Source organism: Gigantopelta aegis, chromosome 14, assembly GCF_016097555.1.
Source record: "Gigantopelta aegis isolate Gae_Host chromosome 14, Gae_host_genome, whole genome shotgun sequence".
NCBI classification, from domain to species: domain Eukaryota; kingdom Metazoa; phylum Mollusca; class Gastropoda; order Neomphalida; family Peltospiridae; genus Gigantopelta; species Gigantopelta aegis.
The window spans coordinates 6856424-6869486 of NC_054712.1; the positions used below are offsets into that span (position 1 = coordinate 6856424).

At 37.2% G+C, this 13063-nt stretch overlaps 1 protein-coding gene across 2 annotated transcripts in view; it reads left to right on the plus strand.

The window, feature by feature from the left end:
* Window positions 1-1221: 1221 nt before the first annotated feature.
* The window catches only part of LOC121389514 (carboxypeptidase B-like), a 43369-nt gene continuing 31527 nt past the window's right edge, over window positions 1222-13063 (plus strand). The window contains exons 1-3 of one of the 2 annotated variants that reach the window (XM_041521166.1): window positions 1222-1356; window positions 6557-6652; window positions 7745-7811. In XM_041521166.1, coding sequence (XP_041377100.1) covers window positions 6564-6652; window positions 7745-7811 — 156 coding nt within the window. In that variant the 5' untranslated portion in view covers window positions 1222-1356; window positions 6557-6563. The remainder of the gene's footprint in view (window positions 1357-6556; window positions 6653-7744; window positions 7812-13063) is intronic. The other variant, XM_041521167.1, reaches the window with a different exon arrangement.

A 13063-nucleotide genomic window follows, 5' to 3' on the forward strand; every position in this document is an offset into this window, starting at 1 on the left:
CATTATAAATAGCAAAGGTTTTGAGATTAATTACCGGCCTCGGTGATGTCGTGGTTAAGCCTACAGGCTGGTAGGTACAGGGTTCGCAGGCCGGTACCGGCTCCCACCCAGAGCGAGTTCTTAAGGGCTCAGTGGGTAGGTGTAAGACCACTACACCCTCTTCTTTCTCACTAACCACTAACAACTAATAACTAACCCACTGTCCTGGACAGACAGCCCAGATAGCTGAGGTGTGTGCCCAGGACAGCGTACTTGAACCTTAATTGCATATAAGCACGGAAATAAGTTGAAATGAAATGAATGAATGAATGAGATTAATTAACCAGTCACATTCGTTCTCTCTCTCTGTCTAGGGGCGAGGCGTAGCCCAATGGTACAGCGCTCGCTTGATGCGCGGTCGGTTTGGGATCGATCCCCGTCAGTGGGCCCATTGCGCTACTTCTCGCTGCAGTCAGTGCACCACGACTGGTACATCAAAGGCCGTGGTATGTGCTATCCTGTCTATGGAATGGTGCATATAAATGATCCCTTGCTGCTAATCGAAAAAGTAGCCCATGAAATGGCGACAGCGGGTTTCCTTTCTCACTATATGTGTGGTCCTTAACCATATGTCCGACGCCATATAACCGTAAATAAAATGTGTTGAGTGCGTCGCTAAATAAAACATCTCTCTCTCTCTCTCTCTCTCTCTCTCTCTCTCTCTCTCTCTCTCTCTCTCTCTCTCTCTTCTGACAACTAATTCTAAATAATGTAAAATGCTTAAAGGTAATAACTTCATCCTCTTTAACTTTTCTTCTTTTACCTTTTCTTCCTTCTATTTCACCTCTTTGTTAGTAAATTTGATCATGTTTTATTTTATTGCTTGTAATACATTCATATTATATTCATAGTATATTCATATTATATTAATATATATATATATATATATATATATGTATTTATGATAATGGGGGGGGGGGGGACGTAGCCCAGTGGTAAAGCGTTCGCTTGATACGCGGTGTCATCCTGTCTGTGGGATGGTGCATATAAAAGATCCCTTGCTGCTAATCGAAAAAAGTAGCCCATGAAGTGGCGACAGCGGGTTTCCTCTCTCAATATCTGTGTGGTCCTTAACCATATGTCTGACGCCATATAACCATAAAATAAAATGTGTTGAGTGCGTCGTTAAATAAAACATTTCCTAATGATAACGGGTTTGAGCTTTAATTTCCACACGCAGCACGAGCATTGTGGAGTGAGCACGTGTTTTCTTGCAGCTCCGAGTCGCCTGTTGTCTTGTCTTTGTTTGTCCATTGTATTGTACTCTTTGTGAGTAATTGTAAAGTGAGTCTTTCCCTGTTTTTATCGTGTGTTCACGTAAGTCAGTTGTATATATTGTATTATTGTTGTTTTATAATAATTCTTAGTCTTTCCCTATTGACTGATTTGATATTGGTCACTGTTTGGTCACCTACAGATTCAAACTCTGTTTGACATGGATGAATCTTATTTGCACGTAGGCGAACGATCCCTTGTTGGTAATAGTTCTGTGACATCTCCCACCTCCGTGCATGAAATTAAAACAATTTCAGATCCCGCTTTCCCGAATGAACGAGATGACGCCGATGAGGCTATATTTTTTTTAGATAATGCCCTGAATGGAACACCCGGTTGTTTATCTGCTACAACTCTAAAGGCGAAACCGGGAAAACAAAGCTCTTAGTCGGAGACTTTAACGGTAGAAATACTCGCTGGGGCTCCCCTGATACTTGTAAACAGGGTGGATTCATAGAGGACTTTTGTAATAATTAAAATTTGGTCTGCCTCAATGATGGATCCCCACGTTTATATCGGACATAAACGGGGCTCAAACCTGGCTTGACCTCACCTTGGTATCACATCAGTTGGCTGGTAATTGCGATTGGGAGGTTAGTAACGATTTGAATAGTGAACACCTTCCAATCATTCTTCATTGTAATCTAGTAAGGGATTGCGAGGATATGCCAAATCATGCTCCAAAATTAAATTTTGATAAAAGCAATTGGAAGAAATGTTCTAATGACTGTGCAATTTTGGATCCTAAATTAATATCATCGGATAATATTGAAACTTTCAAGAAAAATTTGATTAGAGCAGTCATTGATATTGCTGATAGGCATGTTCTGAAAACCAAACCCTTTAACTCTAGAAGGTCTGTTCCCTGGTGGATCTCTAAATTACAGGACGCTATGAGGGAACGTAACAAACTAAGGAAGCTTTTTCAAACAAACAAGTCTGATATATCTAGAAAAAAGTATTTAAGTAGTAAATATCGATTATCTTGGGAATTATTTTGCAATAATTTAAATAAAAAATACTTCACTAAAAGAAATTTGGGGAACAATTAAATCTATTCAGGGTAAAAGAAGTAAACCAACCAATAATAATATGGGTAAAAACAAAATTGTTAAAACAAATCAAGAAAAGGCAGACTTATTTGCACAAATGTTCGCCAAAAATAACAATACCAAAAGTTTTCCGGAAAATTTTCAAAAAATTAAAACCAATTTGGAAAAAAAATCAAAAGGTGCCCTTAGATGCTAAATCGCCGGATAATACTTTAGATTTTAATGCAACCTTTTTCATGGATAAATTGACGAAGGTTTATAGGGATAAAAAGGGAACAGTCACTGGAACCGATAAATTTAGCTATGTTTTCCTTAAAACACATGCCAGTTAGCACGTTGGAATTGGTCCTTGGCCTTTTCAGTAAAATATGGGAACAATGTAGTATGCCTCTTTATTGGAAAGAAGCCGAAGTATTCAGTCTACCCAAATTTGGCAAACTGTTATTTTTGTAATAAATATGAGGACATGGATACCTTTTTGTTTAAATGTAATCGGTTCTCTATTCAAAGAGATGTCTTCAAGTTTGACATTACATGCTTAGGCTTACAGTTTGACCCTGGGTCAGTTGTCAATCCTAGCAAGGACGTCAGGAGCAGGGCTTTTGAACTAGTGCTGCAGTATGTGGGATCGACAGGTGATAGGATCTAGGCTCCTCACAACAGAGTATCTCTTGGGAGGGGTCTGCTGTTCCGAGTCGTTTACGAAATTATCCTTGAAGGGGTTTACCCTACGTCGACGGTTTGGTTCGGTATTTCCTCCTTCCGTTTCATTGTATTGCTTTAGGACCAACCCATCAACGTTTTGTCTTTTTAACTATATTTGTTTTAATTTTTTTTTTTTTTTACCAGCCGACCAAAGAATTTCCTGTGTCAGCAAAGTGTTAAGCGATTTTTATATTTTAATGTGTATTCGGGTGTGGGTGTTTTTAACTCGTAATCGTTTTCTATTTTGTATTTCAGCTCTACTCATAGCAAATATCATTAATTTCAAACTGGTGTGGTAAAGGTTTCCATCCACAAGCTAGTTCTATCCTTCTCCCTACCCCCTTTTTTTTATTATATTTATTATTATTATTATTATTATTATTATTTTTTAATTTATTTTCTTTTTGTTGTTGATTACTGGTGTTTATTTGGTTCTAGTGTTGCTGTTTGTATTATTATTTGAGTTGTCTTTTGTTTGTTTTTCTTGTTTTTGTTTATTTGTTTTTTGGGGGGTTTAAAAAAGAAAGAAAATTCGAATTAATGATTAATTTTTATTGTTTTAATTAAATAAGTAACTAATTATTATTATTATTTTACTATTATTATTGTTAATTTTCTTTTTATTATTATTATTATTTTTATTGGATTGGAGACGGATTAAATTGGCCGGTATGCCTAAGCGTAGGGTGTTTTGGCAAGTTAGGATTAGTGATAGGTTGCCCCGGCTGCATTCCTCCCTTCCCCTTACCACCGGCATACACCCGCCTGTACGGGGGCGGGTTGGGGTCCATGCGGTGGGATCAAATATATATCTATGTAATCTAGTTGAGAAGGAACATCAGTTTTTTTTTTTTTTTTTATAAAGATTATTACTATTATTATTATTTTTTTTTTTTTTTTTATTATTATTACTATTATTTTTTTTTTTATTATTATGAGCTATTATTGAGGTTTGTTGGATAACACGTTTAGAATTGGCTTCGAATCTCTATTGGTTATCCAAGCTTCTATTTTGTATTTGGGCTACCACAAACAATGGCACAATTTACATTTAACCTTTTCGGCTTGCCCATCTAAGTTATTAATAATTATTGTTTGTTTGGTCTTTCTTTGTTTTTTCTTTGTGTGTTTTATTTTGTTTTGACTTCTTTAGTTATTTTGTTATATATATATATATATATATATATATATATATATATATATATATATGTATATGTATATGTATATGTATATGTATATATATATATGTATATATATATATGTACATATATACTACTCAAAAGAATTTAAGGGTCAAAAATTTATAACCAAATAACTTTCAGAGTGTATTAGATTGATGATGTAAACTACACCAATGTTTTTATTTATTGTTCCATATTTACAAAAACCCACAAATAAACGTCACTGTATACAAGAAAGTCACATGACATGCTGTCAAAGTTGAAGGTTGTCAAACATGGATTTTACACATTAGAACATTCGTTTAATAGTGCGTGAATCCACCCCTGGCGCGAATACACTCAACACATCGTTGCCTCATGCTGTTGATCAGACGTCTGAAGAACTCTTGGGGAATGGCCTGCCACTCTGCCATAAGAAATTGACCCAGATCATGAAGGTTGGCCGGAGGGGCATGGTTATCCCGAACTCTCCTGCCTAATTCGTCCCAGGCGTGCTCTATTGGGGCCAAGTCAGGCGAATATGCTGGCCAATCCATCCTGGCGATACCTTGTTGTCTGAGAAAGTCCGTTACCACCCTAGCGCGGTGGGGTCTGGCATTGTCATCCTGCAGAACTGCCCCGCCGCCAATCTGCTGAAGGCCTGGGAGAACCAACGGCCGGATAATCTCATTCAGATAGCGGATTCCATTCAGATTGCCATCCACCACATAGAGGGGGGTCCTGTGGTGGATAGAGATGCCGCCCCACACCATGACGCTGCCACCACCGAACCGGTGACGTTGTCTAACGTTAACGTCAGCGAAGTGCTCCCCAGGATGTCTGTAGACACGAACCCGACCGTCGTTGAACTGGAGACTAAACCTGGACTCATCAGTGAACATCACTCGACCCCACTGAACACGTTGCCACCGCAGATCAAGCGTGCACCAGTGACGTCTGGCCATTCTGTGACGTGGTAGGAGTGGTGGTCGAACAGCCTGGCGACGGCAGCGTAGATTATTGGCTCTCAGACGATTGCGTATGGTTTGATCAGACACTCGAGTTCCAGTCGCAGTCCGCAGATTGTCACGTAATCGGCGTGCAGTGGTTGTGCGTTGACGTAGAGCCATATTGGTGATGTAGCGGTCCCCTCTATTTGTAGTGCTTCGGGGTCTTCCCGAACGTGGACGATTTCGAACAGAATTCGTTGCTTGGTACCGTTGCCACAATCGGCCAACGACACTCTGACTGACACCAAGTCTCAGAGCAACATTTCTTTGCGTATTGCCATCCTGAAGCCAAGCAATAGCTCTTCCTCGATCTTCGATAGTCAGTTGAAGTCGTACCATTGTCGAATTTGGAGTGTGCACCATACACGAACGCAAGCTCCAATTATACGGAAATTCAGCATTGGGAACATGGAATACACGTGCAAAGCGTGCAAATGAAGCGCTTTGTGAAAAAGCAAGTTATTGGCACTTAGCAGACCTTTCGCTTTCGCCCTAATTTACGTGCAAATGTAAGCATGTTTTCGCCATTAGAACTAGTCGACAGTGTCAATGACAGTGGATTTTAATTCATTTATGGGTTGCTTAGACCCACTTTCGTCAAAATGGAACAATACCATGCGTGACATTATGGTCTAGCTAATATAATTGACATTCAGAAAATAATGTCGAAAATATCGTCTGACCCTTAAATTCTTTTGAGTAGTATATATATGTATATATATATATATATATATATATATATATATATATATATATATATATATATATATATACATTTTGTTATCTATCAATTAGCCAATACTAAACGAAATTTAAAGCCATAGCTCGACCCCACCCCCTCCCTGCCATGGACATAACTCTCTGGCGAAGTCAGAAATTATGCCCACGACATGCGTGCTTGAACAGTTCTCTGATGGATACATGCCAAAAATTACCCACACCCACACGCCCACACGCTTTAATGTCAGTAAGGAATAAGGTTATCACAGTGCCATTTACAGCAATTACATATGGAATCTCGTATTACACTGTCATTTTGAACGAATAAAAAAAATGATCAGATTTTAAACAAAGAGTACTCCAAAATAGCAATACTTTGACACTTTTCTCGTTGAATAAACATCCGCAACCTTACTCGTAAACAAATTAATTAATTTTTTTGCCCTCTTCACTGCGTCTTCGACATTTGTTGCTGACAATCAAACGTAAACCAATCATGACACGTCTTGCAAAATGGCACACGCTGCTTCAATGATGTGGGTTTTATTTCTTCGTGTTTTGTTATGTGTGTGTTTTTTAATTTTCTTCATTACAGTTGGAACATGCCGAGCTGGATAACACTGCTCATTTGCGCAGTCGGAGTGTGGCGGAGTCTGGCGTCAGAACACGACTCGGCCAAACGATATGACGGGTACGTTTACCGCTTTTACTATTTTATTACATAATTATTCAATCTTACTATAGTGATAAAGACATTTTAAAACCGTGTGATAAATGTATTTTGTATCACATATATGTGCGATATGGACCGGAACTTTTAAATGGGTAATTCCCTTTTTCTTTTTACTGCAGTTAACGCATTTTATTTACTGTCGCAGATTAAAACCATGAAAGGAGTTTTGATCATAGATTTGTTATGACGTTAAATTAAAAACCGTTTTTGTAAAACATAAAAGAAGTTATGTAATAAATACTGAACTTCACATACATTGTTTTCGCTTCCTATTTATTGCCCTCGTTTATTTTGCAAAAAAACCCATATCACTCGACCGCTACGCGGTCTCATGGTATATATTCTTGCACAAAATATACTACTACTACTACTACTACTGTAAACAAAACTATTTGAATCACTTGATGATACCAAGGCTTTTATCAGATTCTGGCACAAAGGTATAAATGTATAAGCTATCTAGAGCGTTATGGTATTACAGGACGTTTATTTAATTTAATAACACATTACATATCACTCAGAACGCTGAGGGGTTTTGTAAGCGGTCCCTTATCCAGCTATGATACACTGATGGCTGGAATACTCCAAGGATCGGTGCTCAGTCCATTATTGTTTTCAGTTTTCGTAAATGACATTGCCGATGAACTTAACTGTATAACTAGATTATTTGCGGATGACACAAATTTAATGACATTAAATGTCATAAACATTACCGAATCTAATGGTCATATCAATAACTAGTCACGCACCCGTGAAATTAGCTTGTATTTTGGTATTACACCTATTAATGTAAATATATATCAACAAATACTGATGTAAATACATAAATAAACACATACATACATGCACACATACATACATACATACATACATACATACATACATACATACACATGTATATTGTATGGAGTATCGTTAAACATTCATTCATTGGTGCTGTTTTGCTGTTGGTGGAATATTTATATACAACTTGGCGAACTAATTCGTATAATTTTTTGTATTGTTGTTTCGTATTCGTGATGTTAATATTGTATTTTTTTTTTATTAAAGATACAAAGTCTATCGTGTCTTCCCAGGCAACACAAAAGATATTAGAGACGTATTTCTGGACATGGATGTAAGTACCATTATGACACTTTATAACCGCGTATACTTTTCTTGCTTTATTATTTTTTTCACACACCATGCACATCTATTGCCAGTTGACCGGAAGCTGTTAATAACGTCTGAGAGAATCATCATTAAACCGACAAGGGCGGTTCCAGAACTGATGACATGGTGGAGTGGGGCGTAATAATAATTTTATGTGTGAGCCCGTGCTCGTAAAACTTGGAAAGGGACATAAGCGAGGAATAGCTTACACTTCATCACTTTGTAGTTGAAACTCGTTACCGGTATATTATTAGCATTCGCGTTCGAGATGGAGGATTAGCTACCCCCTCCCCCCCCCCCCCCCCCCCCCCCCCCCCCCCCCGCCCAATGTGGAGCAAACCTTCACATTCTGTCAAAAATGATGGACATATTTGAGAAAATTAGCTGGCCTGAAAACGTTTCACCATGTATTTCCATCATTATACTCACAATATTAGTTATAATCCATGTCAAATGCTTACAGAACCCTACATAGCTGTTGGTAATAATGCAAATATGAATAAACGTGTTGTTATTGGCATTTCCCTTTAATTCTAACATAATATTAAAAAACAAAAGATGGGACGCGTACGCCTGAGGGCACCGAGATAACGTTTGGTCAAATTTTCAGAACTGTGGGCCTGTACCGCCTTGTCCCCCTTTATTAAGACGAGACAAACACGAAAGTATGTCATTATAAGACTGCAGACTATGATAGACGTTTATTGCTTTGATACCGGTGGTAACTGATCAACTTTCATTACTAGTACATGTGTACTTCCTGTTTTCGTGCAGTTCATACACCATGAAGAAAATGTGTATTTTTACTAATTTAATAAATAACTATATTTATTACCCACAGTGACCACTCATAACAGAGAAAATATTTTCCGTATTTTCTCAATGAGAAATATTATGCAGTGTTGTGACGTATAATAATTACTGGATGATTTGACGCTTACAAACCAATGACTTTGTCGGTACTAAATATAACATCATCGCGATTTGGCAAACGCACAAAATGACGACATGTACTTTAATGAGTTTGCGTTCACGACTGTTTTAATATTAAATTTATAACAAAATGTCGTTTTAACGCAAATCATTATTTATATTTTTAGCAGAATAACGATAACTTTTATTTTTGAAAATTATCTGTGAACGTGATTATAATGCAAAGTTATAGCAATACTCAGAACAGTGTGTAAAGTGGTTTACATTGTTTCTATAGCCAACATGTACGTGCATGTGCGCCTAAAATAAAGGCGTTTAGAGAAAACATAGCTGGGGTAATAAATAGAATAGCAAAATCATGACCAGTTATTATCAATGTATGTCCCGAGTGAAATACTTTTTATTTCTCACTCGCTAAAGCTCGCGACAACTAAAAATTATTTGATTCGGGACATAATTTTGATAATAACTGGTATCTCGTTTATTATCCTCTATATATCTCAGGCGCTTTGTTGTTCATTCGCCACGGCCGTGGTGAAGGGGTGGATCTAATTATACAGTCGTGCTAAAAAAAACAGGCAAAAGGGCATCTTGTCTAAAGGGGAGGGGGTTCGAACCCCCTACCCCCACCCTGTATTCGTTTCTGTACAGTGGCGTAGGCAGGATTTTGTATTGGGGGGGGGGGGAGGGACCTAGCAGCAAAGTAAACAATGATATTGAGTACGCCACTGATCACCCCTAATTTTGCCCGGATTGAGGGAGGGGGGCATGCCCCCCCTCCCCCCCCCCCCCCCCCCCCCCCTCTGGCTACGCCACTGTTTCTGTAGTGGCTTCAAATGATCTCTAAAATACGTTCACATTTCATGGCTCTGCAATACTGACGTAAAACATGATTTTGCTGCCGAAATTATCCATGAAGAAAAGTTACTTTGAGCAAACCCAGCGAAAAACCACCTCAAGGGCAGGTTTAAACAAGCAATACAATTGTAACCCAGTGTTAAACTAGGATTACTGAAAACCAGACATGTGAAATGCACAGTAATCATGACCCAGGGTTTAACCTAGGTTTAAACCATAAAAAAAAAAAAAGAAGATAAAAACTTTATTGCATATTCCACATACAGAACTGGATGCAAAACATATGCATAAACAAGAAACAAACAAAATGACTAAATAAGGACTAATTATAGGCAATACATGTATAATCGTGAACAAATTTGCATACCGCACCAGCACAGGCTGGATTTTGGTTTTGCATAATATATATAAATTTTTCTTGCATACTCATACTTTTAAATAGGTAATTATGGAAAGTTAGATATGCATATAATTTGACACGTTGAATATTATATTTCTTACATATTGTGATATGATGGTATTCATCTTAATTACATTGCAGTGGTCACATAAACGTTCTTCCACTGGAGTGAAGGGTTTTGTATGGCGCCCAGTCTCTATTTTTAATTTGTGGTCACTGAGATGTAATTTAGTAAAAGCTTTACGGTGTTCTGGGTGTATACAGTGTAATAAATATGGCTCTAGTTTAATATTGTTTTTATATAATTTGTACGTTCGCATCTTATTACTGGATCCATCTCTTTTGGCTGGAGCTATAAGGTTTTCTTTTAAAATATTGTGATACTTAGTTTTAATTATATTTATAAGATGAATGGGATAATTGACAGTGCTTCGTTTTTGATTCAACTCACCAATGTAATAATATAATTTGTGAAGCCAGCCAATATTTTTCTTTTAAAGGCTTGTGCATTCAGAGAAAGCATGTTGTAAAATAATGTTGTCCGTAATTTGCATATAGGAGTAAAAATGTAACATTCTTTTTACCACAGACAACAGGAGTGGGTACAAACCTAGCTCAGATCTAGAGGCCCAATTATGCGTACGACTATTAATCTGTAGTGTTGATTTACAGAATTTTACAAGCACTCTCTCTGGCAGGAAAGTTTCCAAATATTTTAATGATATGAACTGGGCACCCCAAACCTCACTGGCATATAAAAGGACAGGCTCAACAAGAGAATTAACTAACTGGCATGAAATGTCTACTGGTAGGTTAACATTTGAGAATTATTTCTGCATCTTGTAAAAACAACCTAGTCCTTTGCTCCAAAGTGATCGGGAACATTCTTTAAAATTTCCATTTTGAGTAAAGTCAACCCCTAAATATGTATACTTTGTTACAACTGGGACTTTATTGCCCGAGAGATGCCAAGTAAGCCACCAAAAATAACAATTTTGTTTTATTTAAATTAATAGTAAGATTGTTGTCATTACAATATATATCTAGTTGATCAAGGAGCTGTTGTAGACCATGTGGGGTTTCTGATAAAAGTAGAAGATCATCTGCAAAAAGTAGATGGCTTAAACGCATTGTGTCTAGTGATACTTTATCTCCAATGTTACATAAATATTCTTGGAAGTCATTAATGAACATAGTAACTAGTGTTGGAGATAAAATACAGCCCTGGCGAACACCAATGTTTGATTGGAATGGTTGTGATATGCCTTTATCAGTCTGAACACTATATGTAACATTAACATATAAAGATTCGATTGTTTTTAAAACATTACCTGTATCCCCCATAAGAGCAATTTTATTAAATAATTTGCTTCTATCCACAGAATCGAATGCTCGTTTGAGATCTACAAAGCATGCATAGACCTTTTTCTTTTTACATTTATATTTATCAATCAGGGGTTTTAGTGTAAATATGTGATCTGTTGTTCTAAATCCTTGCCTGAACCCAGCTTGACAGATATCAATTTGGTTGGTTTGTTGTAGGTAGTCTATTAAAATATTTCACATGGCTGTAGAGTTCTTCAGATGTAAGAACATAATCTACAACACTCTGACCATTGTACTTGTGGCATGTAAACTGTCCCAAGTGATCTCCAACTGTTCTACCATTTAAAATAATTAATTTGTTCGTTATATTATCTCGGTTATTTCTTTTTGTCTCTATGGTAGTAAAAATATCTGACGGTACATATATGTTTTCAAAAAAATTAACTCCATCACTATTCACACACCCACACTCTGTAGCAGTTCTAGCGTTAAAGTCCCCGCCAATTATTATCATCCATGCTGCGAATATGTTAAAACTTCATTACTTATGACATTAAAGGGATCTGTTGTTAAATTTTTCCAATATGATGAATTTTCAGGTGGTACATAAGTAGTGCAGACAAATATATCTTTGTCAACCGATAAAAACGTTTTACTAATTCTAATCCATAATGTAAATTCACTACATACTACAAAAGAAACAAAAGGCTTTAAACCAGTTTTACATAAAAAAAAGCCAATCCACTACGGGATGCTTGCACAAACTGTTTGCGTGGATTGGAAATTGAAAAATATCCTGTAAAATTGAAGTCACTCTTGTTTCCTAACTATGTCTCAGAAAGACCAATAACATGAACGTTTTTAAAACACTTATTAAATTCATCACGTTTTAAGTCGGATATACATTGTATATTCCAAAATGAAATATTAAATTGTGAATTTAATGTTAACATTAATCAAATTCAACCTTCTTGAATGCTGATCCATTGGCTATATAACCCCCTACTTCACATCTCTCACATACACTTCACGTTTTGCACACATTTATGTACATGAATATCGGAACAGATTATTCAGATGCTGCAGTATATATTGAGTACTCTGATGGTCAGTGAATGGCATCCTGCTGGTAGCGCTCCCTGGGAAACCCCATGGAACATTGCTGTCTCTTACTGTAGACGGTACGTGAGTTGAGAATGGATAGTTGTTTAATGTCTGTTGATTGCTTATCCTGTCATTTGGAGTTGAGAAAATTATAAGTGTTTGTCATCCGTTGATCATTCATCCGTTCACTGGAATGCACCATAGTATTTTCGTTGTGATGATGCTGGTTTCTCTCGGCATGATCGGTTTTTCTGTGGGGATAACTGTTGCTTCTCTTTGGCAATGGTGGGAAATGTTGGTGGGTGTACTTTCCAAAACCCACCGATAACCTAGACATATGAAATCGGCCCTTAGAGTCCAGACTCAATCTCTAATGACGTCACACGCAAACTTTTAGTGTCCAGACTCAATCTCTAATGACGTCACACGTATATAATTTGTATGGCATTGTCATGACATTAGTGCCTCAGACTCAAATAGTGTCTCGAATCTAGACTCTAAAAGTTTCCACCGCATTTCACTCCAGTGCGTATATGGTTTATGGTTGTAGGTATATTTTAAACATATTTTAAAAACTTGTCCGCACCCCCCCCTCC